This window comes from Mugil cephalus, chromosome 22 (assembly GCF_022458985.1).
Source record: "Mugil cephalus isolate CIBA_MC_2020 chromosome 22, CIBA_Mcephalus_1.1, whole genome shotgun sequence".
Classification (NCBI taxonomy): Eukaryota; Metazoa; Chordata; class Actinopteri; order Mugiliformes; family Mugilidae; genus Mugil; species Mugil cephalus.
The window spans coordinates 17,824,954-17,851,497 of record NC_061791.1 but is presented as its reverse complement, the minus strand read 5'-3'; the positions used below and the strand labels follow the sequence as shown (position 1 = coordinate 17,851,497).

At 42.6% G+C, this 26,544-nt stretch overlaps 3 protein-coding genes and 1 non-coding gene across 10 annotated transcripts in view; 1 reads left to right on the top strand and 3 right to left on the bottom strand.

The window, feature by feature from the left end:
- Positions 1-6,604, bottom strand: part of chst11 (carbohydrate (chondroitin 4) sulfotransferase 11) — an 89,499-nt gene extending 82,895 nt beyond the window's left edge. The window contains exon 1 of one of the 2 annotated variants that reach the window (XM_047575716.1): positions 6,313-6,604. In XM_047575716.1, the coding sequence (XP_047431672.1) occupies positions 6,313-6,415 (103 nt within the window). In that variant the 5' untranslated portion in view covers positions 6,416-6,604. Of the gene's footprint in view, positions 1-6,297 lie in introns of both variants that reach the window. The other variant, XM_047575715.1, reaches the window with a different exon arrangement.
- Positions 6,605-8,261: 1,657 nt separating this feature from the next.
- LOC125000017 (thioredoxin reductase 1, cytoplasmic-like) lies at positions 8,262-21,097 on the bottom strand. 5 transcript variants are annotated; one of them, XM_047575336.1, is made up of 15 exons: positions 20,979-21,097; positions 19,674-19,809; positions 17,374-17,446; positions 17,185-17,292; positions 16,921-17,063; positions 16,504-16,619; positions 16,193-16,418; positions 16,085-16,112; positions 13,620-13,720; positions 13,430-13,506; positions 13,186-13,342; positions 12,948-13,055; positions 12,771-12,866; positions 11,055-11,189; positions 8,262-9,868 (listed from the first exon to the last, which is right to left on the bottom strand). In XM_047575336.1, the coding sequence occupies exons 2-15, from the start codon at positions 19,761-19,763 to the stop codon at positions 9,803-9,805; spliced, it is 1,524 nt and encodes a 507-aa protein (XP_047431292.1). In that variant the 5' UTR covers positions 19,764-19,809; positions 20,979-21,097; the 3' UTR covers positions 8,262-9,802. The 5 variants fall into 5 exon arrangements, with proteins under 5 accessions (XP_047431292.1, XP_047431294.1, XP_047431291.1 ...); XM_047575338.1 differs by lacking the exon at positions 20,979-21,097 and adding an exon at positions 20,404-20,927 and having other exon boundaries at positions 13,186-13,339; XM_047575335.1 differs by lacking the exon at positions 20,979-21,097 and adding an exon at positions 20,399-20,925.
- trnan-guu lies at positions 18,691-18,764 on the bottom strand. Its single transcript has one exon. It is a non-coding gene; the product is annotated as a tRNA-Asn (tRNA).
- Positions 21,077-25,753, top strand: nfyba (nuclear transcription factor Y, beta a). Of its 2 annotated transcripts, none has more exons than XM_047575339.1 (6): positions 21,077-21,175; positions 23,543-23,767; positions 24,311-24,508; positions 24,763-24,841; positions 24,935-25,014; positions 25,194-25,753. In XM_047575339.1, the coding sequence occupies exons 2-6, from the start codon at positions 23,543-23,545 to the stop codon at positions 25,224-25,226; spliced, it is 615 nt and encodes a 204-aa protein (XP_047431295.1). In that variant the 5' UTR covers positions 21,077-21,175; the 3' UTR covers positions 25,227-25,753. The 2 variants fall into 2 exon arrangements, with proteins under 2 accessions (XP_047431295.1, XP_047431296.1); XM_047575340.1 differs by lacking the exon at positions 21,077-21,175 and adding an exon at positions 21,208-21,468.
- The last annotated feature ends 791 nt before the right edge of the window (positions 25,754-26,544 follow it).

Here is a 26,544-nt window from a genome sequence, read left to right as displayed (position 1 = left end):
TTTCAGGCAAGCAGACAGGACTGCTGTCAAAAAGGTTCTTAAATTACTTGAGTGAAATTCTAATGTGGGCTTTCCTATGACGGAAACAGTCAGTTTGTCTGATTAAATTTCTCTTTTTCCATGCACTGAATACTTCTTTAAAGCTTGGAAAACTCCTGAAATACCTTTTATATTATTTATTACCTTTCATTATTCCTGTTGGTATACATATAATAAGAGGCTTGGCAAATATGATACAATATCAGTATGGATTTAGCATCAGTTCAGCCAAATGATACATGCTGGGATCTATACACACTGATTGATGATTTCAACTGGCACCCCAATCAATTCTGGATACATGGAACCTGTTATCAGTTTATGACATTTATATTCTTGACCAGTCAATTATCGTTTGTTCAATAAAATGCCAACGCAGAATGTCAGTGTTTGAATTATGGAAGCAAGGACACCTTTGCACCTAAAGACGCCTGCTAAAGTCAGAGTACAACAGAAATCATACATCATACTAATCATCAGCTAACAAGCTGTTCTGTTGCATCTTAGAAAGAATAAAACAGAGAAATTGTCTCATTTGAAATTGTAATGTTGAAATTTCTACAAACCCCAAGAAAATACAACATTTTTAATTGAATTAGTCTGTAGTCAGATTGGTTGCCAGTTTTTCTTCTTCGCTTGACTGAATTTTTCCATAAATCAGTTATGTTGATTCAAAGGGCTTGTTACATACTCTGTGAGAAGTGAGAATTTATTCTTGTTGTTGCGGTGAAGAATGAGAACAACGTTCATTCTGGCCAGGTAACTTATACTTTACGAGAAAGTCAACTGCCAAACTCCCAGGAAGTCCTTGTAGGATCCTCCCACTGCAGTGCACGTCATATGCGCTAAGCATTGTGGGAGATCTGGGAGATGGCCGACAGATTTCAGCCAGTCACTTTGATGACCATGTCCATTGGATTACGCCATTCATTCAGCATGCGCCCACACACAGCATGATCTCTACCAAGGGGAGATTACCAGTCACTGAGAATATTAGCATCATAGCTCATAGAGTTAGCTAGCAATTACACTTTTCCGCATTAATTTCCAATTTCTGACCAATCACAGAGTAGTTATCGGACACCACACGAGAATAAAGTTCTGCCCGGATGCTGTGTCGAGAATAAGCTGCAAGAAGAACTCCCAAACGATGGCTGTGAGAATAAAATTACGTCCTTTTGTTCTCGTTGCCCTAGGTGAAAGGCCAAACTTCTGGCAGAGTATGTATACGCAACACCCATGGTGGCCATATAAACCAACAAGTCTACCAATCAATTTGATCATTTCTTTCATTAACAGCCATGGTGGCCATATAAACCAACAAGTCTACTAATCAATTTGATCATTTCTCTCATTAACAGCCATGGTGGCCATATAAACCAACAATCTACATCATTGTTCTTCATTAACAGCCATGGTGGCCATATAAACCAACAAGTCTACTAATCAATTCGATAAGTTCTCTCATTAACAGCCATGGTGGCCATATAAACCAACAAGTCTACCAATCAATTTGATCATTTCTCTCATTACCAGTTTATGCTAGCTAAGCGACAGCAAAGTCTGGTGACAGCAAAGGCGTGACTCCTGAATGTAACACTACCAGTCAAAAGTTTGTACATACCTAGAAGGTGTGTCCAAACTTTTGACTGGTAGTCAAAGCAACAAAGCAATGGGTAGTAACTGGTAGTAAGCTTACAAGCCAACATTTAGTAAACAGAGCTACAGCGTGGTAATTCTTTTCCTCTGACAAAAGTTAACTACCTCTCCAAACCTCCAGAACCCATGTTAAACTTACATCATGCTAACGCATCATATTCTCCAGCAAACTAAGAACTATGATTTGTCAAACTCCAAGTCAGAACAAAAATTAATCACGTATAACACCTTAGCAAGAAAAGTGTAACTGGATAAAGCTTGTGAAAGGAATTTAGACTCCACGTAATTCTTCAAACTGTTTAAGCATTGACGTTAACATATTTTCGAAACAATCACCTAACTGAATGATTCTTCCTATCTTGTGTTAAAAATTGGTATTAGAAGATGGAACAGGCTGACATTAGGTGATTAGCTTGCTAATTTTAGCAGGTGTCAGTGTAACAGTAGTAGAACCCCGGTGTCTTTCACATTATGGTATAGCTACATTTGGTAATATTTTGTTGATCATTTGAATTAGTTTTCAAAAAATTATTTTAATGTTGACTATCTCTCAAACTGCTAGCATGGAAGGCAGAGCAACTTCACCACCTACATATCTTTTTGCAGCAGAAAGTTGGAAACTGATAATGCTCTGGCAAAGATCTGCTAAACCAATCAAATCATTCGGGAAGGCTTAGGCATAATACAGCAACATACCCATAAATGTCATCTGAGCGCCATGGAACTGAATTTGTTAACAACAAAATGGCTGCCGTCAGAGGAGTAAGCTTTTTAGAGCCCACTATGGCGTCTGATGTACAACATATTGACAGCAAAACAGCGAATGAGGCACTTGTCATGAATAAGGTCATATACTTTGTTGCTTTGAAGTACGCCCAATAATGAAAACCAAACAGTGAAACACTGAAATGAATGAAAACAGTTGAATAACATTTTAGTCTCAATTTCACCTTTAAGACAAATATTTTTTTTCCATTGTCAGGATAAACCACCACACAGCAAATGCCCTTTAACTAAAAGCTGGCATATTACACATATTAAAGTGCAGGTACAAACAGTCTAACTGGATTGTGAGCGTGACAACATGCTATTGTTTTTCCTCCTGCCATGCTTTCTGCGTGCTTTCACTAAACCTGGCAGTTGACTCCAATCTAAATGTAATTTGGCGTGCTCTCAAACTGCCGTTGACTACAGAGCTGCTGCCTAATGCCAGTGCATTTGCAAAAATTCCAGGTCTTGGGGGAACAGAGAAGAGTCAAGTCAGCGCAGAACTGAAAAATTGCATTTGCAAACTTTCAATCGAGTCAAACGTGGCATTTAATTCTGATCACAAACCCAGAACTAACCTTCTTGACTTGAGTGTATGCCTTGACACTTGACGCAGTGTGTGTATTTGTTAAGGCCACCGTGCTCAACCTACCCACTCCCTCCTCCTCCTCCTCTCTCTTTTACAAGAGGTCACAACCCCACGGGTTCTGGGAGAGAGGTGAGAGTTTACATTGTGAGGCCAGACGGGATTCCCAGGCCCACTAAACATGCCTGAGCCAAGGAGACACTGCCTGGAACTTTATCTGATGGACAACAATGGTTCTACCGTGTGTGTGGGTGTGTGTGTGTGTGTGTGTGTGTGTGTGTGTGTGTGTGTGTGTGTGTAAGAGAGAGAGAGACAGAGGAGAGAGAGAGAGAGAGAGGGGGGGGAAAGCGAAAGCAATGGAAGAACTGGGGGGAGAGAATGGGTAAAAGATAAGGAGAAGTATCTGAAGTTAAGTCAGTGCTTTTCACTGGCATTCACCTCACCTGTATAATCACGCACAAATACCCGAGCTCCTGCACAAACACTGCGCTTTTAGACATCTCCTCTTCAATCAGAGCGTCCCGGCTGCACACCCTATCATCACCGCCACTAAATAAAACATGTACTTTGCGACCTGTGTGTATCTGCGCACGTCGGGCAGAATCTGATGCAACGTCTGCGAGGATTGGCACAACCCTGAGAGCGGGATCCAGAGGTCCTTGAGAACCGTTTAATGGAGTTTCGGCTCAATTTTTACAATCAATTGCCTCCCTGGAAGCTAATTTAATGATGCACAATAGAGAGGTTTCAGTCTGTACAATGATCCTGCTACAGGATAAACAGTTATGTAATTCTTAAATAAAATCATAACAGCCTATGGGGGAAATTGCAAGTTTTTTTTGTTGTTGTTGTTTTTTTAGTAACTGATAGATCTATCATGCCGACCCTTTCATTTGGAATGTAGCCAGAGAGGTAAGGAGTTGTGCTGCTCAGTGGAGGCCAAAGAGATTTCACTTGAAGCTCTGACATGAGCATCTGTTTCCAGAGAAAGTTTAGCCATCCCTCTGGATAACCCACGGAAAGACACAGTCAGCAGTTTTATTTTTTATTTTTTGGTAATAAAAAACATTGAGGCCGTATCTAAACCATTATATATTGTCAATTTTTTATTTATTATTTAATCGAAGCGACCACTTATTTTATTAAATAGTAAAAGAATTAAGAATTACATGTCACAAGAGTTGCAGGTAAACTTTGAATTAACCAGTTCATTCATCTCTGATCTAACCCTTTCTAATGACTGATGCAGTGATCCAGTGATGCTTGATCCTTTAATAAAGTGAAAGTATCAGCACTATGTAAAATATATATATATATATACTGTAGTACAAATAAATCCTGGGCTAAAAATGTTAGCTCGGGATTTACCTGTCAGTTGAGCAAAGGTATAATCAGACAGGAAGTAATCACAAATGGCACACCAACATATCATTTCATTATGCTGTACCTCTGTGGAAGCAGATCATATGTTTAAGGATACCTTGTTTGTTTTTTTCTGCACTCTGCAGCCAAGGGCACTTTCTTTACTTTGTGGATTAACTGAAACATAAGAAACTGTTTAAGATTGCCAGCAAGGGAGAGCATACTTGCATAGAATTCAAAGCAGCGCCAAACAACAGGACAAACCTTGTCAGTTAATGTTTCACATTCTGATCATAATGTCTGTATTTAATTCCTTATCTGATTTGTATGCAATATGAAACTCGTGTCAAGTACAATACTTGGGTTCCAGGAGTCCAAAAAGAGACCTCATTACATTAGGAAGTCAGAAGTATAGTGCATGATGGCGAGTTTCCTTGAGGGGGATTAGGAATGATAATTGTCCGCCGCTGCGTGCCGCTGCCAGCAGTGGTGACTCACACAGAGAGCTGGTATATCTACAGAAAAACCCCTCCACTATCAGAAATGTAGCGGCACATCTGTTGGGTTTCACGCCGCCGCCGTGGATGATGTAGCTGCTTCTCTCTCTGCTCTATCTCATGTTCCATCAGCCTCTCGCCCCCTTCAACATCCCCATCACTCCCTTAACAGGAACCGTGTTTCTTCACCTGCAGGCTGGTGCTGCATGCTCCCGCGCGTTCTCTGTCAGGACAGGATATTCACCAGGGGACAGGACACTATATCTGTTAACAATTCAGGCGGTTAATGCAACGAGGAGGAGCACAAAGCGTGGCGTAAAGTCAGCCTCTCATCCTGGCAGACTTGCTATCTCCAGCGGCACAAGTATAAGATTATCAATTGTGCTTCTGGTTGATTATCAGCTTGTTAACTGCAAGAAAATACTCCAAAAGCTTTTTTTTATTTATTTATTTTTAATTATTATTATTCATTTTTACACTTTTACAATAAAGCTGATGTACAGTAGGTCAGCAGAGACCGACAATTTAGACGTCCCTTCTTGCGCGTCCGAGTGCAGCCTTCTTTGATTTTGGCGCACAGATGTGACACCCACTCACGCGTTCGTTTGTCCTTTTTTTCAAAGCAGGGGATAATACTCGTAATTCAACATAAATTCATGCAAATCCATCCGAGAACGGCTGCCGCTGATGTGGAGAGGAGTCCCCCTTTACTGTGCGGTGAATTATTAAACCCGGGTCTCCAGGGGCGCACAGATTAGAGCGGACGCGGTTTCTAAATGCTCCCCGAAGACTGTTTATTTCTGGATAAGTATTCGACATTGATTGATTTTTTATTCATTAAAGCCGCCGGTCTCCAGATGGTAACAAGTAATAGGAGGATCTCTTTAGGATCGCGTCAGGCTGCCAGTGCCCATACCGTGCCAAACCCAGCTGCCACCAGTTCCTGTCGCCAAGCCACGTTTCTGGAGACAAAAAGCCCCTCCACTACATCCGTGCCACTTCATCATCTAAGGAGAAGCGAACGAACAGCGCGCGGTGGCTCACGTCCAGTCACACAATGTTAATATATTAACGCATAAACGCAGCACTTCCACCAAGAAAGACTGAAGCACTCAACAAAAGGCGGACAAAAGCGCACAGATAACCAGTCCAGAGCACTGTGCCACATGGAGGACTGATTTACGGTGCGCTGCCGCTGCTGCGTGATTGATTTACACCTTCACACGGAACAAGTATTAATTATTCATCGGCTGCGTTAATGTACAGACCCGAACAAATCGATGTGTCAGCATGCCAAGAGGTAGCCAGACAAGATGCCATATATCAATAGCTACACACACACACAGACACACACACATGACAGAGAGGAGAGGAGGGAGATCCTACCTGGTTGGAACATACTTTGGAAATAAAAGATGACCAGAATAAAGGATCCCAAACAAGTGGCAAAAACCATGCGGCAAATCCTGCTCATCCTCATCAGTTCGCTCAGAGTCTGTTTCATGGCCGGACGGGGAGGTTGGAGGCGGCTGCTCGCTTTGTGGGGTGGAATGAAGGGCCGACTTGTCGGAGGCTCCGGGGGCTCTGGTGGTACTGATGAGGATTGTCCGCCGGTCAATGAGCTGAACGCGTCCAACACGGAGCGTACCACTGCTGGGCTGAAGGAGGGGGGAGGGAGGGAGCGAGAGCAGGAACGAAGGGATCGGCGGCATCCCCACCCCACCCCACGCTCGGAGAGAAATGAGAGCGTCCACGTGTGCGTTTATTCGAGAGTTACTTTAAAAGCGTAAAAGCAGAGTAAAATCTATCTCAGAGGGCCGCACAGATTTTACAGAAAGGCATTTTTTAACGTCTGGTACACATGTTCTAATAATGACATCATATATTTTAGTTGTTTCTGCTGCCTGTTAACAGAGCCGGCTCTAGATATGTTGGTGCCAAGTGCGAGATAAGGGTTTAAAACACAGAATACAGGAGTTGCAGTGCGGGTTCAAGTCAAAGTCAGTCCCAGTGACAGCAAATCATTTTCAGTGCCTGTCACATTTGTGGAATAGATTTTCCTATTACAGCACAATTATAGTCTGTATATAAATATGGACAACGCTTACCCACTTCCTTGCACGGAAGTCTGTAGGTACTTGTAGTAACTTGCAGCAGTTTGCAGTGAAATATCGCGTCAAATAACTAACTAAAACAAAACTTAACATGAACAATATACACTTGAGTATGCATCAGTATTATAATAACGACCTACAATGATGATTGATGTGTACTTCAGTGTTTTAATTTAACCCAATCCCATCCACTAACATGGAAGGGTTGGCGCTTACAACATATAATGCAGCCAGACACCAGGGGGAGCTCTACTTGCTTTAACTTCACTATTGAGGAACTGTTCGCCGTCCGTCTTTATACAGTCTATGCGTGCAGTACAAGCAAAGCATGTAGCTGCAGCAGACTGGCTGCTACTTTATGTGTTCTGCGTAACAGAAATGATTATTTAGTTGTGTTTATGCATTGCTAAAATAAAAGGTTGCACTACAGTCATATAGTTAAACAGTAGCTACAGCATGTACAGCAGCATTATTAGGTAATTACGTATTATTTCACCTTGTTCCCACCAACAATATATTGCAACATGGTGTTGTGATACAGCTACAAACTGACACATGCTGGAGGATGTAAATGTGCGGCCATGTGCTTGGCTTGTACATGTTTATGGACAGTTTTTTTTTTTTGTCTGGACTGTGCAGCTTGTATAAAATAATAAAGTATAGTGAAACGAGCTTTGGCTACAACCTCCTCCTTTGCGGTCAAAGTTATCATAAAAAATATACTTGAATGCCTATGAAGCTGTCAAATAAATGCAAAGCTGTAAAAAGTGCAAATTTCCGTCTGAAATGTAGCTGTGCATAAAGTACCTAAAAATTGCCCTTCAGTGCAATACATGAGTGCATACAGTACGTGTGTTATACGGCAGCTTCTCTACATAGTTCACGTTTTAATTTTCAATGCAAATATACAGCTTCATGACTATATGCAAGATGCAATATAAAAAGTGCATGTGTTCAACAACCACATTAAAAGTCTTATGCGGTTTGATAAATGGTGGAATAAGACAATAATTAATAAAACACACTTGTCTTCACTCTGCCGTTAATCATCTCACAGCCACAGATGTATCTTGCGACCATTTAGAGTTCCCCAGCCCCTTGGTTGGAAACCACTAAACTACATTATTGTATTGTGTACACAAGTTACAGGAAAAATGCTGTGGATCTGCATTAACCATCTACATTAAAATATAATATCATTATGATATTATAACAAGAAGGACACAAGTAAGACAGTTTAAATATATTACTGACATACTTCAGTAATTTTACTTTATTTCATACAACATTTTTTTAGCATTGCTGTATTGGTCCTTAATCCGAACACTTCCTCTATCTCGAGTGGCGACATCAATTGCAAACATTATAGAAGCAGCAATAGCACCTTTAATGAAATGGAAATCACTGTCACCCCTGACAGCTGTATATTTGTCCTGCTTTTTATTTTTCTTTCAGTTCTTGTCCAAATACACCATGGCTTCATTCGTCTATCCAACATACAGCTACAGTGCCACCTATCGGTGCAAGAGAGCACACTGCGCAAGGCTCTGTTAAAACCTCTGAACACTGCTCAAGACACACAGGCAGTGACGGATAGACCTCTGCACAGCATCTTAACCTTGCCGCACAACGTTACGGACGCTGCTTTGGCTTTGATCAAATTATGCTCTAATGGCATTTTCAGGCACACGCCGAAAGAAACAGTCCCGTGCACTCTTTCTAATTAACATATCTGTCTTACACGGGGAGGTCTGTCATGGAGAGAATCAAAAGGTGGTCTCGAGTATAACTAATTTGCATGCAGTCGTTCTGCAGCGGTGCACGGTGGACATGGAAGTACATGCATTAGCACAGAGTGGATGGAATCTCGTCTTCGTGACAAACTGTGTCACACTGAGAATCCAAATGACGCCCTTGCACAGGACACAAACATGTAAGTGAACAAATGTACATTTTTTTTAATCTAAATGCAGAGCGCAGAGCTGAGGTGGTTGGGGAACTCGGAGAGCCAGAGGCAGACTTTAAGAAATATCTGCCCTCCAGTTCATTTGTATGAGACTTAATGACTCGCATCAGTACTAAACCACTGGTTTAAAACGGTCTCTGTGTTTGGTCATGTTGAATCAGACAGCAAGTATAAAAGAGGGAAAACAAATAAGACTGTGCATCAGGACCTCTGGCCTAATGTCTCCATGAAGACATCATTTGCATTAATTAAAGTGAGAGCACTTGCCGATTAAGTTCATAATCCCCGTCTAGTTCATTACATGAAATTAAGGTTTTGAAGCTCCTGAGGTGTGTGCCATAGCAATGAAAACACAAGTTATAAGCCAGAGCTTTCACTCCATGTACATGCATCAAATCCCAGAGCCTTATCACTCTCCTACAGCCTTTAAACCCCTGCTACAAGCTTACAGAGCCTTTCAAAGGCGGAATCTTAGGGAGCATGTTATCATCCCCAAATTTGAGAGCTACAGAAATGCATTAACAGGACCGTATATATTTCAATGTTACACTCAAAGACCAAAGTTCACAGAAAGTGCAAACAAACCTAAAGAGCACAAACAGGAACATGCTGAAAAACTAGAAGTGTGTCAGCAGCAGAGCATCAGTCCTCGCCCGCCTGTCTGTCTGTCAGGCTTCAGGTGAAGACGTCATTGGGTGGTCAGGAGGCCACGCTGCCCCGGCGTCACTCCTCAAACACAGCACTCCCCTGCTGTCTGTCTCGAACTGTTGCTATAGGCCAACAGGACGAGACAGACAGCAGGGAGCTACCCTCAGCAGTTTCCCCTCACCATCAAGGCCTCAGACATACGCTGGGTTTGGGTCAACGAGGTGAGGACCTAGGGCACAGAGAGAGACCGATATATGAGCGGAAGGTGTCAAGGGACTGTACTGGCTGGGAAAAGACAAGAATGTGAGAAAATGAATGTCTCACTTTGCCTGCTGCATAAAGGTTGTAACCCAAGCCCATTCTATCATGCAGTCTGATTTATTAGAAGGAAAGTTAAGAATAAGTCATGACCTTTGACTAGGAAAACAAAGCTCAGATCCTTCATTAAATTATCAACACAAAACCCTTATTTGTAAGACTTCGAAACTTCCTCCTAAGAGAAGTACAGTGCTAAGAAAGAGGCAAATAACAAGATATAGAGATATTTTGCAGAACTTTTCATTCCATTCACCGGTTAGCCTCTAACTTGGTCTGTCTGAGCATGTAGTGAACGGTGGGTTCATCTGAGCTTTTGTAAATGTGCTGATTTGATCGGCACCAAACCAGTGAGTTTCAACGCTCAGCGCTGTTGAAACTTGCAGTAGATCATAATTTTCTTGTGGTTAATTCCTTATGTGCAACTTAAGGTAATTAGAAAAAATGCCAAAGTTTTAATAAAAACACGCTAGGCTACACAGCTTCACAATTAGACTTTAAAGCCCTGACGAATGTGGACATAAACCTGACCTCTGACCTGTCTTTAATAAAAGCTGCAGTATTACAGTCTTCTTTGTCCCTCTGTGCAAACAGTCTACCTGATCAATCAGTCTAATCAGGGGATACACTGTGTGATTGCTCAATATCCCCAAACACCTTCTCGGCTGACATTGCCAGATCCAGTGACCTGCATTTAACATTTCATCGAATGCCTTATTAATTAGCTTTGCAAAATGTCAAGTATTAACCCGCTCATGTACTGCGGGGTCAGTCTCCGCAGAGATATGCTGTGAGCGACAGGTTTTTATTAAATTTCGCCCATGAATAATTCAGACGGGAAACTCATTTGAATCTGCTGCTCTGGCATTGACCCCAAACAGAATAGCTTTCTTAACGACTGAGCACGGCAGCGTGTTCGCACTGAGCTCTCACCATAGTAGCATAACAGGCGGATAACAGAATATCAAGGAAGTAATAGCAAACTAATAGCACTGACACATCAATCAGTCAAAAAAAAGTGTCGAAGTTGCAGTTTTGATCCCTAGTAGGCTTGAAATGGCAGCAGTTTAATGAAACATTTTGAAAGAAGGAATGCTGACCTGGGCTGATCCAGGGTGGATGCCCACTGTGGCATCGAGCTGTTGTTTGGTGAGACCACATTTCATCGCAGCGGCGAAACCCTGGAGGATATCTCCAGCATTGGGGCCCATGATATGGAGGCCGACTACACGCTCCTGTTGGAACACGGAGGTTTCATCAAAAACTAAGGCGCCTGTCATGGCAGATCGAGCAAGGGTTGTCATGGTTATGTCTTGTCGGTCTGGTGTACTTGAAGTCAGACTGCCAAAGTCACATGTCACAGAGTGTTGTGAATGTTAAAGATGTGAACATTCACAGTTGTGTTGCTCCATGGGAGTCAGACTGAACTAAGTCCTCCGTTCAAAGGTCTGAGCTCAGATCATCTGAGTAGGTGTCTACTGGTAGAGTCCAAGTCCTCCGATCTTTGGTGTGTAATCCTGAGTCGCCAAGGCATATGTAGTGAGTTCTCAAGACTAAAGGTAAGTTTAAACTTGCAGCTCAGTCATACGAGCCTAGCTTCCTTTCATTGTGTCTGGTCTGTGGTCTGGTCCTGCTGCAAGTTCAAGTCCTCTGTGTGCGAGTAGTCCCAGTCACTGGTCATGTCTACAACGTCCTAAAGCTCAAACGTGACTTTCAGTCACCAGAGTCATGCTCCAACTAACAAGTGAGCCAGACATTCAAGACACATTTAAAATGACAAAAATAAATGAATGCCAGTTTTATGGCGCCCGCAGAGTACAGTATTTCGGTCTGAAGACGGGGAATAAAGTGCAATTAAAACGTCACAGGGATCACAGCACAATTCACGCACACACACAAAGCCGCTGATTACCAACACAGTTCTCATCAGCGTGACGGAGACGCACTTTAAAACAGACTTATCTCGAGTGGTGCCAAGTCACTCGTGGAAAGGGCTTAAAATAAAACAAAGTGTGGGTGGATTAATGAGGTATGACCCATTGTGCAAGTCGTGGCATTGTGATTAAGTACTGCCAGAGGAAAAGAATAAGAGATCTCTGCATCTATGATACACTGTGTCTATGATACACTGTGTCTATGAATATTAAGAGAAAAGAGAAAACCAAGGGGGTTTAAAGGTTTTTGTTGGACACCAAATACGTGTGAACTCGCAGGGTTTTGTAAGGTCTGTAAAACGCTTTCTTAGTTGAGGTTTTCAGAGAATTCAACTCAATCTCAGCGTGTGGAATCGCACCGCGGCGTACTGCCAGGTGCTCCTGTCACTGTGTTTGCTTGGCACGTTAATCCATTAAATAAACTGACTAGCTTTCAAAAAAGAAATTCAATTAAAATGGAAATGCAAACTATCAGAGACATGAAGGCTAAGTGTGGCGGTGGAGTTGTTAGCAAACAGTTGCCTATTTACACGTCCACCAGACCCCGTGCAACGTTAACATTGATTCAAGGTTGGCTTCCTGGTCGCCGCTTAAATTGAAGTCACTGTCTTTTTTCTCTGGATTTGCCTCCACTAAGTCCTGGCAGAGAGATTTGGCACTTATACTGCTAAAAGTTCCACTATCAGCTAAACACCTAATTACATTTACAGCACACTAGATTTTAATCTTTTTTTTTTTTTCTAAGCTGTATCTAAAAATAAACTGTTTGCACTGCTTGCAACCTCTTTCCCATTACACCTAACCATTTGATGCTCTGTTAATAACAGTACCGGTAGGTTCAGCTTTAAAATATATTTATATTAAAGTCTTAATGATGCGTACGTGATCTGGGATATGGCAGACGACTTTCACATAGCAGGAGTTTTTGTTCCTTGCGGGAAGGATCCACTCCAGGGGCCAGTAGTGGCTGTGGTACGCCTGCAAAAGGGAATTATTTTAGATAATTCTGCGAGGAGCACATGCTTGCTTTAGTGTGCCCGATTGCGTCTGCGTGTGTACCTCAACGTTGGCTTCTCCAAATGTCAGCTTGGCTTTCTCCTCAGATAGACCACAGGCAGCATATTCCAGTGGCGTGAGCACGACAGTGGGTACACAAGTGTAATCACACTGTGAGCACAAAAACACAAGCCAGTTTTTGTACAATATACACTATGTCTTGACTTCTAATGACCCATGAACACTGCAGGGTCCAATTGCAGTACTTATGAGAAATTATGGCTATTTCCAAACTGCGTACCAGGACGCTGCCCCCGCCATAGAGTCGACGAGCCAGCAGTTTCCCAGCATGCACTGAGAGGCCCGTAGCAGAGCGGCGTCCGTGCTGCACCGACCCGATGGCGTAAATGTGATCTACGCTGGTCTGATCCCTCTCGTTCACCAGAATCCTGCCACTGCTGTGCACGTATAAAAACACACGACCACTGAACAAAACCTGACAGGCACAAACTCAGACAAAATGAACGCAGACGAATAAAACGCACTCCCGGCAGCGCTGAACCCCAACGCTCTCCAGGCCAATGTCGCTGGTGCAAGCCTTCCTCCCGACAGCGACAAGCACCTGCACGTAGCAAACAAACAGGATCATCTATAAAATGCATGATCACTCATGTAAATACAAGGCCTCCACTGTTGTAGACAGCAAAAGTACTGAAGAATTCAAAAATGACATACTGTATCGAAGTCTTTCTGTAGAGTCTGGCCTTCCTTGGAGATGACAGTCACTCTGAGTGTCCCCTCACGGCCCTGCTGAGGTGCTGCTGCAGAATCACCTGCTTAAAAATAATTAATAACTGACGTAAAAAATGGAATTTAACTTAAAATGCTAGAAGTTATAATAATTTATATAGTGATAGTTGCGGCTGGTGTGATTTTGTTTTTGTCAACAACTCGTCTGAAAACTGCCCCTTCTGTCTGTCCACTGGTTCCCACCTAAGACACAAATGGAAAGCTGCTCACAAACGCGCCCTTTCTATGTTGCAGGCGACTTTCGGGTGATGAATCCAGGTTTTGGCTCTATCGTGCGTATTCCCGTCAGCGCGGTGTGTGTGGGACTAAGTCAAAACAAACTACAGTGCGTGTTTTTATGGTAATCGAGTAACACAGAGTGGAACATTATGGCTCAGAAGAATGAGATAAATCAGGCTTTGGGGACAGATCCAATGACATTTTTATGGCTGCACCGTCCAGCTGAAAGACAATGCCTAGCTGTTTACATCTTTGATAGATGTTCCTGGCTGTTATTCTGTCTCATATATTAAATATTTTCTGAAACATTGAGTGCAAGGCTATCACTGAGGATCACTTTCCATGGGTTGGCTCTATAACTCAAACGCTGATTGACATCAAGAGGCTTTTTGGCAGTAGCAGTAAAAGTATTCAGGTCCAGGCAATCCTGAGATCCTCTCAATCCCAAACTGCAGAAATATATAGTACAAATAGAACTGAGGTGCATTTAGAGTAAAGGTAGAGTGGTATTATGAGCTAAATGTGCACATAGTGCACAGAAAAATTGTCCCTGTGAATTTTTATATTGTGGTAGTCAGGTCCTATGTCTGACACTGGGTCACAAAATATATCTGAGGGATCCTAAGATGATAAATGGGAGAAGAATTGTATGGACCTACACTCACTGGGCACTTTATTAGGTACACCTGTTCAATTGCTTGTTAAGACAAATGGCTAATCAGCCAATCACATGGCTGTAGTTCAACGCATTTAGTCATGTAGAGGTGATCAAGACAACTTGCTGAAGTTCAAACTGAGCATCAGAATGGGGAAGAAAGGGAATTTAAGTGACCATGGTCAACATGGTTGTTGGTGCCAGAAGGGCTGGTCTGAGTATTTCAGAAATAGTGATCTACTCTTTTCATGCACAACCATCTTTAGGGTTTACAGAGAATGGTCCGAAAACAATAAAACATCCAATGAGCGGCAGTTGTGTGGATGAAAATGCCTTCTTGATGTGAGAGGTCAGAGTAGAATGGGCAGACTGGTTGGAGATGATACAAAGGCAACGGTAACTCAAATAACCAACTGTTACAACCAAGGAATGCAGAATACCATCTCTAAACGCACAAAATATCGAACCTTGAAGAAGATGGGCTACAAGCAGCAGAAGACCACACCAAGTGTCACTCCTGTCAGCTAAGAAAAGGGAAACTAACACTACAGTCCACACAGGCTCACCAACACTGGACAATAGAAGATTGGAAAAGTGTTGCCTGGTCTGACGAGTCTCAATTTCACCTGCGACATTCGGATGGCAGGGTCAGAATTGGGCTTTAACAACATGGAAGCATGGATCCATCCTGCCTTGTAACAATGGTTCAGGCTGGTGGTGGTGTAATGGTGTGGGGGATATTTTCTTGGTACAAACTGAGCATGGTTTAAATGCCACAGCCTACCTAAGTATTGTTGCTGACCATGTTCATCCCTTTATGACCACAGTGTACTCATTTTCTGATGGCTACTTCCAGCAGGATAATGCCACAAAGCTCATATCATCTCAAACTGGTTTCTTGAACATGACAATGAGTTCACTGTACTCCAATCTCACATAACGATCAGTCACCAGATCTCAATCCAATAGAGGAACCTTTGGGATGTGGTGGAACGGGAGATTGGCATCATAGATGTGCAGCCGACAAATCTGCAGCAACTGTGTGATGCTATCATGTCAATATGGACCAAAATCTCTGAGAAATGTTTCCAATACCTTGATGAAAGTATGCCACGAAGAATTAACACAGTTAAGAAGGCAGCAGCATGGTGTACCTAATAAAGTGACCAGTGAGTGAGTGTATATATCTTTACTTTTGCGTGAACCACTGGGGAGATTCAGCCCTTTGGATCCTGAAACGGTTAATTAAATAAAACTGCCTCTAGCCTAGACAGGAAATGGGTCTTTGGTGAAATTGCAACAGCAGCTGTGTAATAAAGTTAGTCCACCAAGGCTGGTACAGGTTAAATCTGAGATAAATTTAGGTTAGACGTGTCCAATGAGTTTTTGCAAAATCACAACAGAGTCCAGGGGGTAACATTATAATGATTAACCACTAATAAAATGACTTCTTAAGTAGATGTACTACACTTTTACATTTTCAAAGTGTGTCTATGGATATAAACATCTGTCATACCTGAAGTAGCATCCTTAGTCTGCTCCACCTAACACAGACACAAAGAGACACTGGAGGATGAGTTGCTCTATTGTTCATTCTAACAGAAATGGTGCTGCGTCTCTGTACCTTGCTCAGTGAACAACGGTAAAGGAAGTCCACCCCTGCAACAATCATGTGGTTTTCTATCTTCCTGGCCGTTTTCTGGTCGAACCCAGGGAGGAGATCGGGTGTCAGGGCGACGGTCACCGGCAACCCAAGACCGGAGAGGAAGCCGGCGCACTCCAGCCCCTCAGCAGACCCACCTACCACCAGGGTGCGACCTGGGGGGCGAGGCAGAGAGAGGAGATCCTTGCTGCAGGGAGAAGAGAGAGGGGTGATGATGGTAAATGTAGTGTGTTCAAGTGCCTGTTGAATATAGCACATAAGAGCTGCTTGACCTGGTTATGCAGTACTCTGTTTCTCCAGGTATGCACAGACACTGAGGTGTGGTTCCTGTAGCAACGACTAAGGTTTCTGCTGTCAGGCGCCTCTTCCTCCCATCCACATCTGTGACCTGAATATAAAAATAATATAAATATGAAAACACATCTTACTGAAAGTGTCTCGGGGAATATCTGCAAACATATTTTTCAAATGCTGAAGGCACAGAGATGCGTGCCTGTCTGTCGATACACTATCATTTCATGTTCCGCTTGATTCATTCTAAAACGTATTGGTAAACGTGTTAGCTGGTTACCTAGGAAACCAGAGTCTGGAAGCACAAGCGGCAACCAAATGTGAAACGTTCGATGATCAAATCACTTCGCTTGGCGTGTCGACGGAGCTCAGAGGTCGCAGGTGGTGCTGGAGTTTACCTCGACTGTGCGAGGTGCCACGATCCGTCCATGAGCATTGAGGTGAGAGACTCCGCAGCTCCTCAGCTCCCTCTTCAGCTCCAGGCTGGCAGACCGCACCTGCCCCTGCACGGCCTGCACCAGCTCACTCCAGTCATGCAACACTGAAATGAGCAGTCGCGCACACCTCTCACGCAAATTTATACAGCTAAAGTAGCTACACGTTTGCCATATTAGCTTCAAACAAAGATGAATGGGAAGTTTGGTCTTATCTCACTATCTTACCCTCTTGTTTGAACCTCCAGCCGTATTTTTGAGAGTCTTGAATAGCTTGCCTGAGCAGCGATGCCTGTTGCAAGAACTTCCTGATGCTGTCTATGTCGGAACAGGAACCTGGAGAAGAGAAATGACTCATAAGCACCACAACTCCTGACAGTGTGAGGATTAAACACTCGGCCCTCTTTAAACACTCACCCCTCTCGGCGCCTCTTGGAGATGGGGCCAAGAGGTCAAGGAAAAGCACCTTTTTCATAAACCCTGCAGCTTCCTGAGGAACGGAGAGAGGAACAAAGACTAGACTGAGCGTGACAGTCAGGCGGCAGCCAAGAGGAGAGAAATTAATTATTTAAACAGGTTAAGCATTAGCCTTTCTCAACAATCCAAGCTCTTGCCCCTTTACCTCATCTCCACTGTCCTCTAGAGCTTGCTCACACATCATCCCATTACCATGAAGCCTGTTAATATGATAATTATCTGAGCTGTGCGGAGGCAGAGAGGGCATTCATTGACCAGATTAGGAGTAATTACTATGAGGTTGAGTTGGTAAAGTGTTCTGCAACCCCTGGAGTTACAGTTGGGTGCACATACAGGAACCGGTGTAAATAAATGGAAAGTTACTCATGTCTGAGTGGAAAGTGGAGTGGACATATTTGGTCAGCTCACTGTTTTCCTTTTGAGTAAATGTTGCTCTTTCTTGGGGTCACTGCCATGTTTGAAAGTTGCTAGGAGTCACATTGTATTTAGTATTTGTGTACAAGCTCAAATCCATGGTGTCATTTAGACTACACATTCCACACTCAGGCAACACTTCACGCTCTATGTTTCACATTTTTTTAATGATTTCCACCTTCTTTTTTTTTTCCAATGGGGAAATTCTTTGCATTCACCCATCGATTCGTTTACACTCTGTGAACCTGCGACCTTGGCTTTTTTTAACCACTACTTCTTATCTGTCCACTTGCTATCAGATGAGTCTTTTAATGCAATTCGTTGGCCAGGAATCAAGCTTGATTCAACTGCTTGGCAAGCAGCTACCACTATCCACTCTAGTGGCTCCATTATTCATGTTTACACACATACACCGACCAGCCACAACAGTCAAACCACTGACAGGAGAAGTAAATAACATTGACCATCTTGCGACAATTCAATATTCTGCTGGGAAACTTTAGGACCTGGCCTTAATGTGGATGTAACTTAGGGCGCACTCACACCAGGCAGTGCCTTCCTTTTCCCCTAGAGTCTATGGCTAGTGTGAGCACAAGCGTACCATGCTTGGGTATGGCATTCACTAGATCCTAAACTGATCAAGAGGCAAACCCTTTCCCTCAACCCATAGGATCCAAAGGCCACCACTAACAACATTTTGTTACCAGACACCACAGGACACCATCAGACGGCCCGTGTCACTTTTCTGATGAGTCACAACTGTTTTGGAGGCACAAGGGAGGCTGACACAAATTATAAAGGTGGTGATAAAGTTATAGATAGAGGCACACAACAATAAATGTACGTCCCTGGGTGGGCTCGAACCACCAACCTTTCGGTTAACAGCCGAACGCGCTAACCGATTGCGCCACAGAGACATGCTATCCAAAAAAGGCCCAAGGCAGTAGGAAGTGAAATCAGACATACGCAAACGTTAGATTTGATGACGTTACATCAGATTCTCTTCTTGGATTTCACACAATGGTTCGTGTATTATCAGGGCTCCAGAGTCCAGGATGTGTACTGTAAACAGTAGCCCACGCTGAAAGGAATTAGTTGCTATGAAGTTTGGAGATATGCAACTTCAAACACCTTCTAATAAACAAGGCATTGTTCAAGATTAAACCAATCTGATTTTACAGAAAAAAACAAATAAACTATTGGTTAGAATCTAGTATGCAAAATGCCTCTGAAGTTCCAAACAACAGCTGTGAAATAAAGTTGGTGTTGCTGACATTTCAGTATGCAGCAAGTTTCATACTGCAAAACGGTTCATTGAGATTGTTCTAAAGTACAATATTTACACCTGTGTCTATCTTTGGGGGAGAATGCATCGATTTAAGTCAGACAGACTGCATTTTCAGTGGCTTCAGAATAAATCAGCTTGTGTTTTTACCAGACTACATGTCTATATTTGAAGCGGCAGCAGCAGAATAATGACTGGTTTGCATGAGCAGAAATATCAGAACCAATAAGTTGCCACAGACCAAGTTAATATAAATGCAAATATATAAAGTGATATAGTATTTTCACCTGTGGGCTTAGTCATTCACTGATTCTGTGATAGTGACCTTTGCAGATATGAAATGATGATCACTGGGATGTTTTTAAAAATGAAACATGATTTAATGCCATTGCACAGGTGTGCGCTCAGTTGTTATGTAGACTGTTTTTAGAGTTTAAACTGCGTAAAAGATAGACGTCAATACTATAAGAATGCATGGCTACAGTCATATTTTTCTTTTCTTGCTCTAACTTATCTTGAGCTGAATAATAACTTGGCTGACCTTTGCCACAGCCAGGCCTCCTGATCCTCCTCCAATAACCAGCAGGTCGTAGTCATAGAGCCCCGGGGACAGTGTGTCTGGTGGGTCCATAGTTCATACCGCCACAATCCAGGACTCCAAGAGCTGTTGTTAAAACCTAGAAGCACAAACACGTACCAATATCTAAACCACAGCCATCCTGAGGAGGACTTTAACCTGTGCGCTATAACTGAAAGACCTGCTGGGAGAGACAGCGTGCTGGTGTTTTTTTTTTTGTTTGTTTGTTTTTTTGTCTTTTTATTTCAAATTTTAAATTTTAAAATTTTAGATTGAGTTAAGACTTTGTACTACAGCCTTTTTACGCTGAATGAAAGCTACTGAGTACACTAAATATTCGTGAGACACACATGGTAAGCATGTCCCAATTAATTGAATGGATTCGATGAATATTGCAACTGTGACTTTTATTGAATAGAGTTTCACTTAAAGCCTTTATACATCAGAGGTGGATAAAACGTGGAAGATGTGCAGTAAGAGGGCGCCATCTTGTGACGAAACATTTTAAATTAACTTGGCAATGGCTTTAACTGGCAAAACTTAAAGCAAAGCTAACAATAACGATGATAATAATGATAAAAATAAAAAAAAAAACTGAACCAGTGCTCCAATGAAATTACCACTAAATCACATAACAGGTATCGTTTGTTGGCAAAAAAAAAAAAAAAAAAAAACTCGTAATAACACACCTTACCTTACACGAAATGCACAACAACTAAGATACTCTTTTAACTGACTTTGCTGCTTTATCCCACTATAAAACTACCCTGAGTCGGTAAGTAAGCTTTCTGGTGGACATACGTCTTCTGGTACCTCGCTTCAGGCAATAGGTGGGAGTGCGAGCTATTGTTGGAACAGCCTGAGCAGTCGCCTTCAAAGGAAAACGGCGGGAGGGTGAAACATTTGAGGAAAATCCCGAAGGCGACATGAGATGCATTCCATTGCTGACATAAACGTGGGAAATAACATTACTATCAATGAGAAACGGCCAGGATGACGAAGAACAAAATCCTCGAAAGTATAGTTTGCTTGGCGAGTTCATGTGATGTTGTGCCATGTTGGAGTGAATCCACACACGAAGTTGATTTGAATAATTTCCATTTTGTTGTGTCCTATATTGATATCTACGTTTGATAACACTATCAGCGCCTTCTTCTTGATTTTCATTGCAACTAATAATCAACATTATACCGTATTGCCGCCACCAACTAGAATACAATGCACATTGGGAGTAAAACTATATATTCACTGATTCGAATAACACATTACCAGGTTTCCCTCGTGAGTACACCTTAAACTTGTGAAATAAGGAGCTTGTGGGGAGTTCGTGAATGTAGCACGGCCCTCTACCGATCAAACGCGGTAGTGCGACCGCGGCTCCGCGCTGGGACTGGTCCTTTCGCAGCCATTTTCCGTCCAACCAAACAGCCGTCTCAGGAAGGTAACCAACCAGGGCTTCATTGCAGGTTTGTGCCTGGCTCCGGCCAATGATTGCTAACCGATTTCTCGTTAGCTCGAATGGAAATGTCCGTCTCTGTCTGATTTTTTTTTATTTGTTGTCTGAGAGAATGAGGTGCTGCTCATCAGGAAGTATCCAGCGGGCGAAACTTTTAAACGTATTTAAGATTTCGGCCCCCGGCCACGTCTTGCTGGGCTCTGTGCGACAAAGAACAGGCCAACGCAGACGCGAACTTCAGCGGATTTACAATGAGAATTTATTCAAGGGCCAGTATGTACCCGGTTAGATTAACCACGGAAGGTAATGCCCCCTGGATAACCTCTCTTCATTGTCTTCAATTTTCCTAAAACAAAGGGCTGGCTATCCCCTTTTGGGGGGTTAACGTTGGCTAAATACCCACCATACCCTCGGCTGACATTCGCTAGTTAGCATGCGGTAGCTGGGGCATACATATTTAGAGTGTGGCTAACGTAAACTGACGTCGGTGCAGGCAACAGACACATAAGCGCCAAGTTTTGGTACTATTTTCGTTACTATGCTATTAGCACTAACAGTTCAAGCGTCGGGCCACATTTTGAATTCCCGCAAATGGACAAACACGCACTTGATACGTGGGTTCGTTATTCGCCAGTCTTCGTCGTCCACGGCCGAAAAAATAAACCCCCGTTGTCTAAAATAGTCCTCTATTAGAAATGTATTTGAATTGAAATTCGCAGACGTTCAATGCAAATTACGTAAATGTAACGTCGTGCACGGCACCAGAGCCGCCAATTCCCTGCGCTAAAGGCTGGCCAGGCCGGGCCGGTCGGCTGCGGTAGCTTTAGGTAGCACACAAAGAGCAAAACACGCATTTGGTTCATTTGTCAGGATTATATCCCCAACTGAAAATAGGCACGTTTCAGACAGTTTGTTTACGTCGATAAATGATTGGCACGGTATTGACGTTGTTATTAAAACAGCCTCACAAAGCCTTCCGGTATTCGTCTGAAGAAATCGTTATCATTAACGCTCATATACATTTTGCTCATAACTGATATGCTAATGGTATACCGCCATAGCCGAATAACTTGCTAATTAATAATGCATTAAAGGCCTAAGTTTCCAAACCAGTGTGCCTTCACATTTCTGTTAATAATTGTCCAAACCAGCCAGGAGTAATGACTGCGCAAATAAAAGATTACAGTTAATGACCGTTCCCTCAGATGAGTTTTCTGTGAGATCTTTACAAAATAATGGAAGAAACCAACCAAAAAGAATTACAACTAACTAGAAATTATTGTCCAGGTCGTTGTTTTTTCCTTGCATTTCAGTTTGTGGCAACCACAACAAAGAAGCACGTATTCATGTTTCAGATAATTACAAAGTGCTCTGTTGCTTTATGGCTTGTCCAGTTTACATTGGAACTTGTGGGTGGCGTGCAGCCGGCCATGGGGTAGTTGGAGTTAAAACCGCAAATATCAGATCCATTACACGAGTACAGTCTTCCAAGAAATCAGCTGTGTTGTGATTTGATGTTGTTGCTATGTGATCTATGTGGACATGACACACAGGCATACCAGGACTATGAGAAAATTAAATTCAGCTTTATGTATATAGCGTCAATAACGATGCAAATTGTCTCAAGATGCTTCACAAAAAGGAAAAACTCCCTTTTAACAGGAAGAAACCTTGAGCAGAACACTGCTCTTATGGAGGGACCCATCTGCCTAAAGCTGGCTGGGTAGAGACAGAAAAGAGCTAAGAGAACAGCAGGAGAAATGAGATAAAAATACATGTGACTAAAGCAAACATGAAGAATGTGATGATGATACAAATACATGATGTAGCTGAGGATATTGAAATCGACTATTTTGTACTTCCTTGCCGAAGTTTATTTAGGTCCTGCAAGTGGCCACATGTTTTTTCGCAAGTGTCACTTTAAGAATTAATTTAGAGATACCGGATACATCACCGCATCGCTAGCCTACCATGGCCAGACTTGGTTCTTATCAGAATATGAGTCCAGTAACACTCCATATGGATTTCATTATGGGCCGCGTTGCAACCAGTATAGAGAAAAAAAGGTCTGCATACGATTGGATAGTCGTACAACCTGTCAGAGCCATTTTTTGTAAATAAACTCCATGGTGCTCAGATGATGTGTATGACTACACTGCTGTTAACTCTTCTGTCCATCACCACATGAAGCCCACCCAAACAGCTTGATTGGTCCAACAGATCTTTGCCAGAGCTTAATCACTTTGCAGTGGAGTGACTGACTCCAGACTAGCTTTTTTTCAATTTTTGTGGGAAGTCGGGCTGGCTTCCAGGATACTGTATTACTACAGTTCCAGATGTTAAAATAAAAGGTGGTGTGTGTGTGTGTGTGTTGCAGATGGACGGAGACAGCTCGACCACCGACGCCTCCCAGCTGGGCATCACTGGAGAGTACATGACCCCTAGCCACTACGTTCTCCAGTCTCAAGATGACGATGGAGAAGAGAGTATGAACGATCATGACGACGGTGGCATTAAGGAGAACTACAGGGAGCAGGACATCTATCTTCCTATCGCCAACGTGGCTCGCATCATGAAGAATGCCGTTCCTCAGACTGGAAAGGTTTGTGATGGAGATGATGGAGCTTCATTCTCATTTTTGAGAATGAAAAGTGATTAAACTGTGATTAAACGTTCAGTTCACCAGGCGACACAACATGCTTAAGATGCTTTATATGACAAGTGCAGCCTGCTACCATCTGCTGGTTATGAAGGGTAATTTCCTTTCATGCAGGAGCAAATGATACTCTGACATTGAGTTGAGTACCTTTAGAAGTGGATTCAGGTTTCATTAAGCACTACTGACACCCATACCTCTCAGCAGGTGGCATTATCGAATTAAATGAATCAGATTAATGCCACATTAGTTCAAAATGTCCTTGCATGAGGCTGAGTTTTCCTGAAGGCAGCAGCAGATGTTAAGATTTTCTCATTCAGGGTAGTCAGAGTTCTTATTATTACACCTGCCACTTATATAACAGGATGGATCCGGGATTTAGGATAGTATTGAAAAACTAGAATATGACACATTCTACCCTTGTCTGTTTTCTCCTGTGAGGACTTACAACCGTGTCTGACGTGCATCTGTTTTCTTTTACATCCGCAGATTGCGAAAGACGCCAAAGAGTGCGTGCAGGAGTGCGTGAGCGAGTTCATCAGCTTCATCACATCTGAGGCAAGTGAGCGCTGCCACCAGGAGAAGAGGAAGACCATCAACGGGGAGGACATCCTCTTCGCCATGTCCACGCTGGGCTTCGACATGTACGTGGATCCGCTGAAGCTTTACCTGCAGAAGTTCAGAGAGGTGAGTGTCGGATCAGGCTTCTCTCCCCACGTTTCTGCTTCAGATGAGGGTTGATTTCACAGGATCCTGTCTAATAGCTATTCAAAAGAAGCTCATTTGATCTTATAATATAATATAATATAATATAATATAATATAATATAATATAAAAATTGTAATAATATAATAATTGTTATATTATTACAATCCATCATTTGTGTTTATTTCCTGCTGCTACTGTTCTTACCCCTTAAATGTTGCCTGGTGTTTTTCCAGGCAATGAAGGGGGAGAAGGGGATTCCTGGAGTGTCAGTGGGGGAAGGTCTGGGTGAGGACCTTTCAGACGAGAGCTTTGGTGAGTGGAACGCAGGCAGCGTCAGGTTTGTCCTTTTTGTTTGCCCTCACTTAGTCAGTGTCATTAAAATCCACCTTTCACTTCCTTCCTCAGTAAATCCACTGCCAACTGGGATTATCACAGCAGATGGCCAGCAGCAGAACGTCATGGTGTACACCACCTCATATCAACAGGTAAATCAGTGCAGTATAGTTGACAAATAATCAAATCAATTGTCCACACCCTGATAACAAGCATTTTAGCCTGTATTAGTTAAACCACATATGAAGTAGTCTGCTGGAGATGACAGTTCCTAGGCTATTCAACCAATTTAAACATCTCAGATCTCTAATCTAAAATAACTTTGTTTCAGATTCCCACTGTACAGCAAATCCAGTTTTCTTGACAAGGCCTTACTCTGAGCCCGAACACAGCGGCTCCCTGTGGGGCCCACGCTCGCCAGATGACCTCTGACCCCGTCACAGGGTAAAGGTTGTCAGACGGACGGGGGAGGGAAACCCTCATGTACAGAAAAATCACTACCTGTTCAGTAGAAAGTGTAGTTTCTAGTTGTGAGGTACCAAATGCTTCCAAAGCAGTTGGGAAATTTGAGGCTTTATTTTAAAGGCTAGTCTTCTTACATGATTTAGTGGTGGAATTCTGTTTGTGTTAATGTGTTTGCTTTTGTGCTTTTATGTTTTGTTTGTTTTGTTTTTGTTTTTTTCTTCCAGGGCAGGGGTTGGGATGGAGGGGGAATAATGGAAACTTTTGAATTGCATTTGAATTTTTATTTTTGACAAACCATTCTCTGGTTTAATCAAGAAGAACCACATCCTCATTATTACATCAGATCATGCAACTCTTTTGTAAGTTCACACAGTTACCATGTGCTTTAATGTTATGGAAATCCTTTGAATAAAAATTCAAAAGTGATGCTTTAAGATTCTTATTTAACATACACGGTCCCAATTACAATCCTTCTTGTGGCCTATTGGAGTTAAAAGTTGAGCTGTAGCTTTCCTCTGTGCTGTCTTTATATTTATGTTATGGAACTTTGCAAGAACAAATGTGTCACCCCTTATAGAAGGCCATTAGTGGCCCTTATAGTATTTTTATTCTATAATAATAGTCACGTTCTCTCTGTGCCCGTCTTGAGTTTTCAAGCATCACTTCTAAGGCCTCTTCAGATTTTGCATTAAGATCGTTCTTTGGATGTGGTCAGACATTGCATTAACATGCGTCTCCAAATGCTTCTCCTGATCCCGTCTCCGTTTCGCACTCTGTATGCAAATAAACCCCGACATCATCTGGGGTCCAGTAGAATATTTTAACATCTGTTGTCTCTAATGGATCTCTACCGCTGCTCCAGAACCAAGAACAACTCTGTTTCATGTGTGTGCGTCATGACTTGGCACACACACACCATATTATTTATTGATCTCCTCCCTGACTCTGTAGGTCAAAGCTCTGTAGGTCAAAGTTAGCAAATGCACCTGTGGAGAAAAACACACTGCTTATGTTTATGGACTGGAGAGCTTAGGCTTCTCTCTCACATTCAGACACAGCTGAAACAAAGCAAAGAATGCTCAAAGCCTTTCAGATGAAAGTGAAGAAAGAAATTTTTCTGAGCAAGGAGACCTACACTGTATCAGGTCATAATGTTACGCCTGACTTGTGTATTTTTGAATTCCCTAACCTTTGCATTTACGCTACTTCATTAAGTT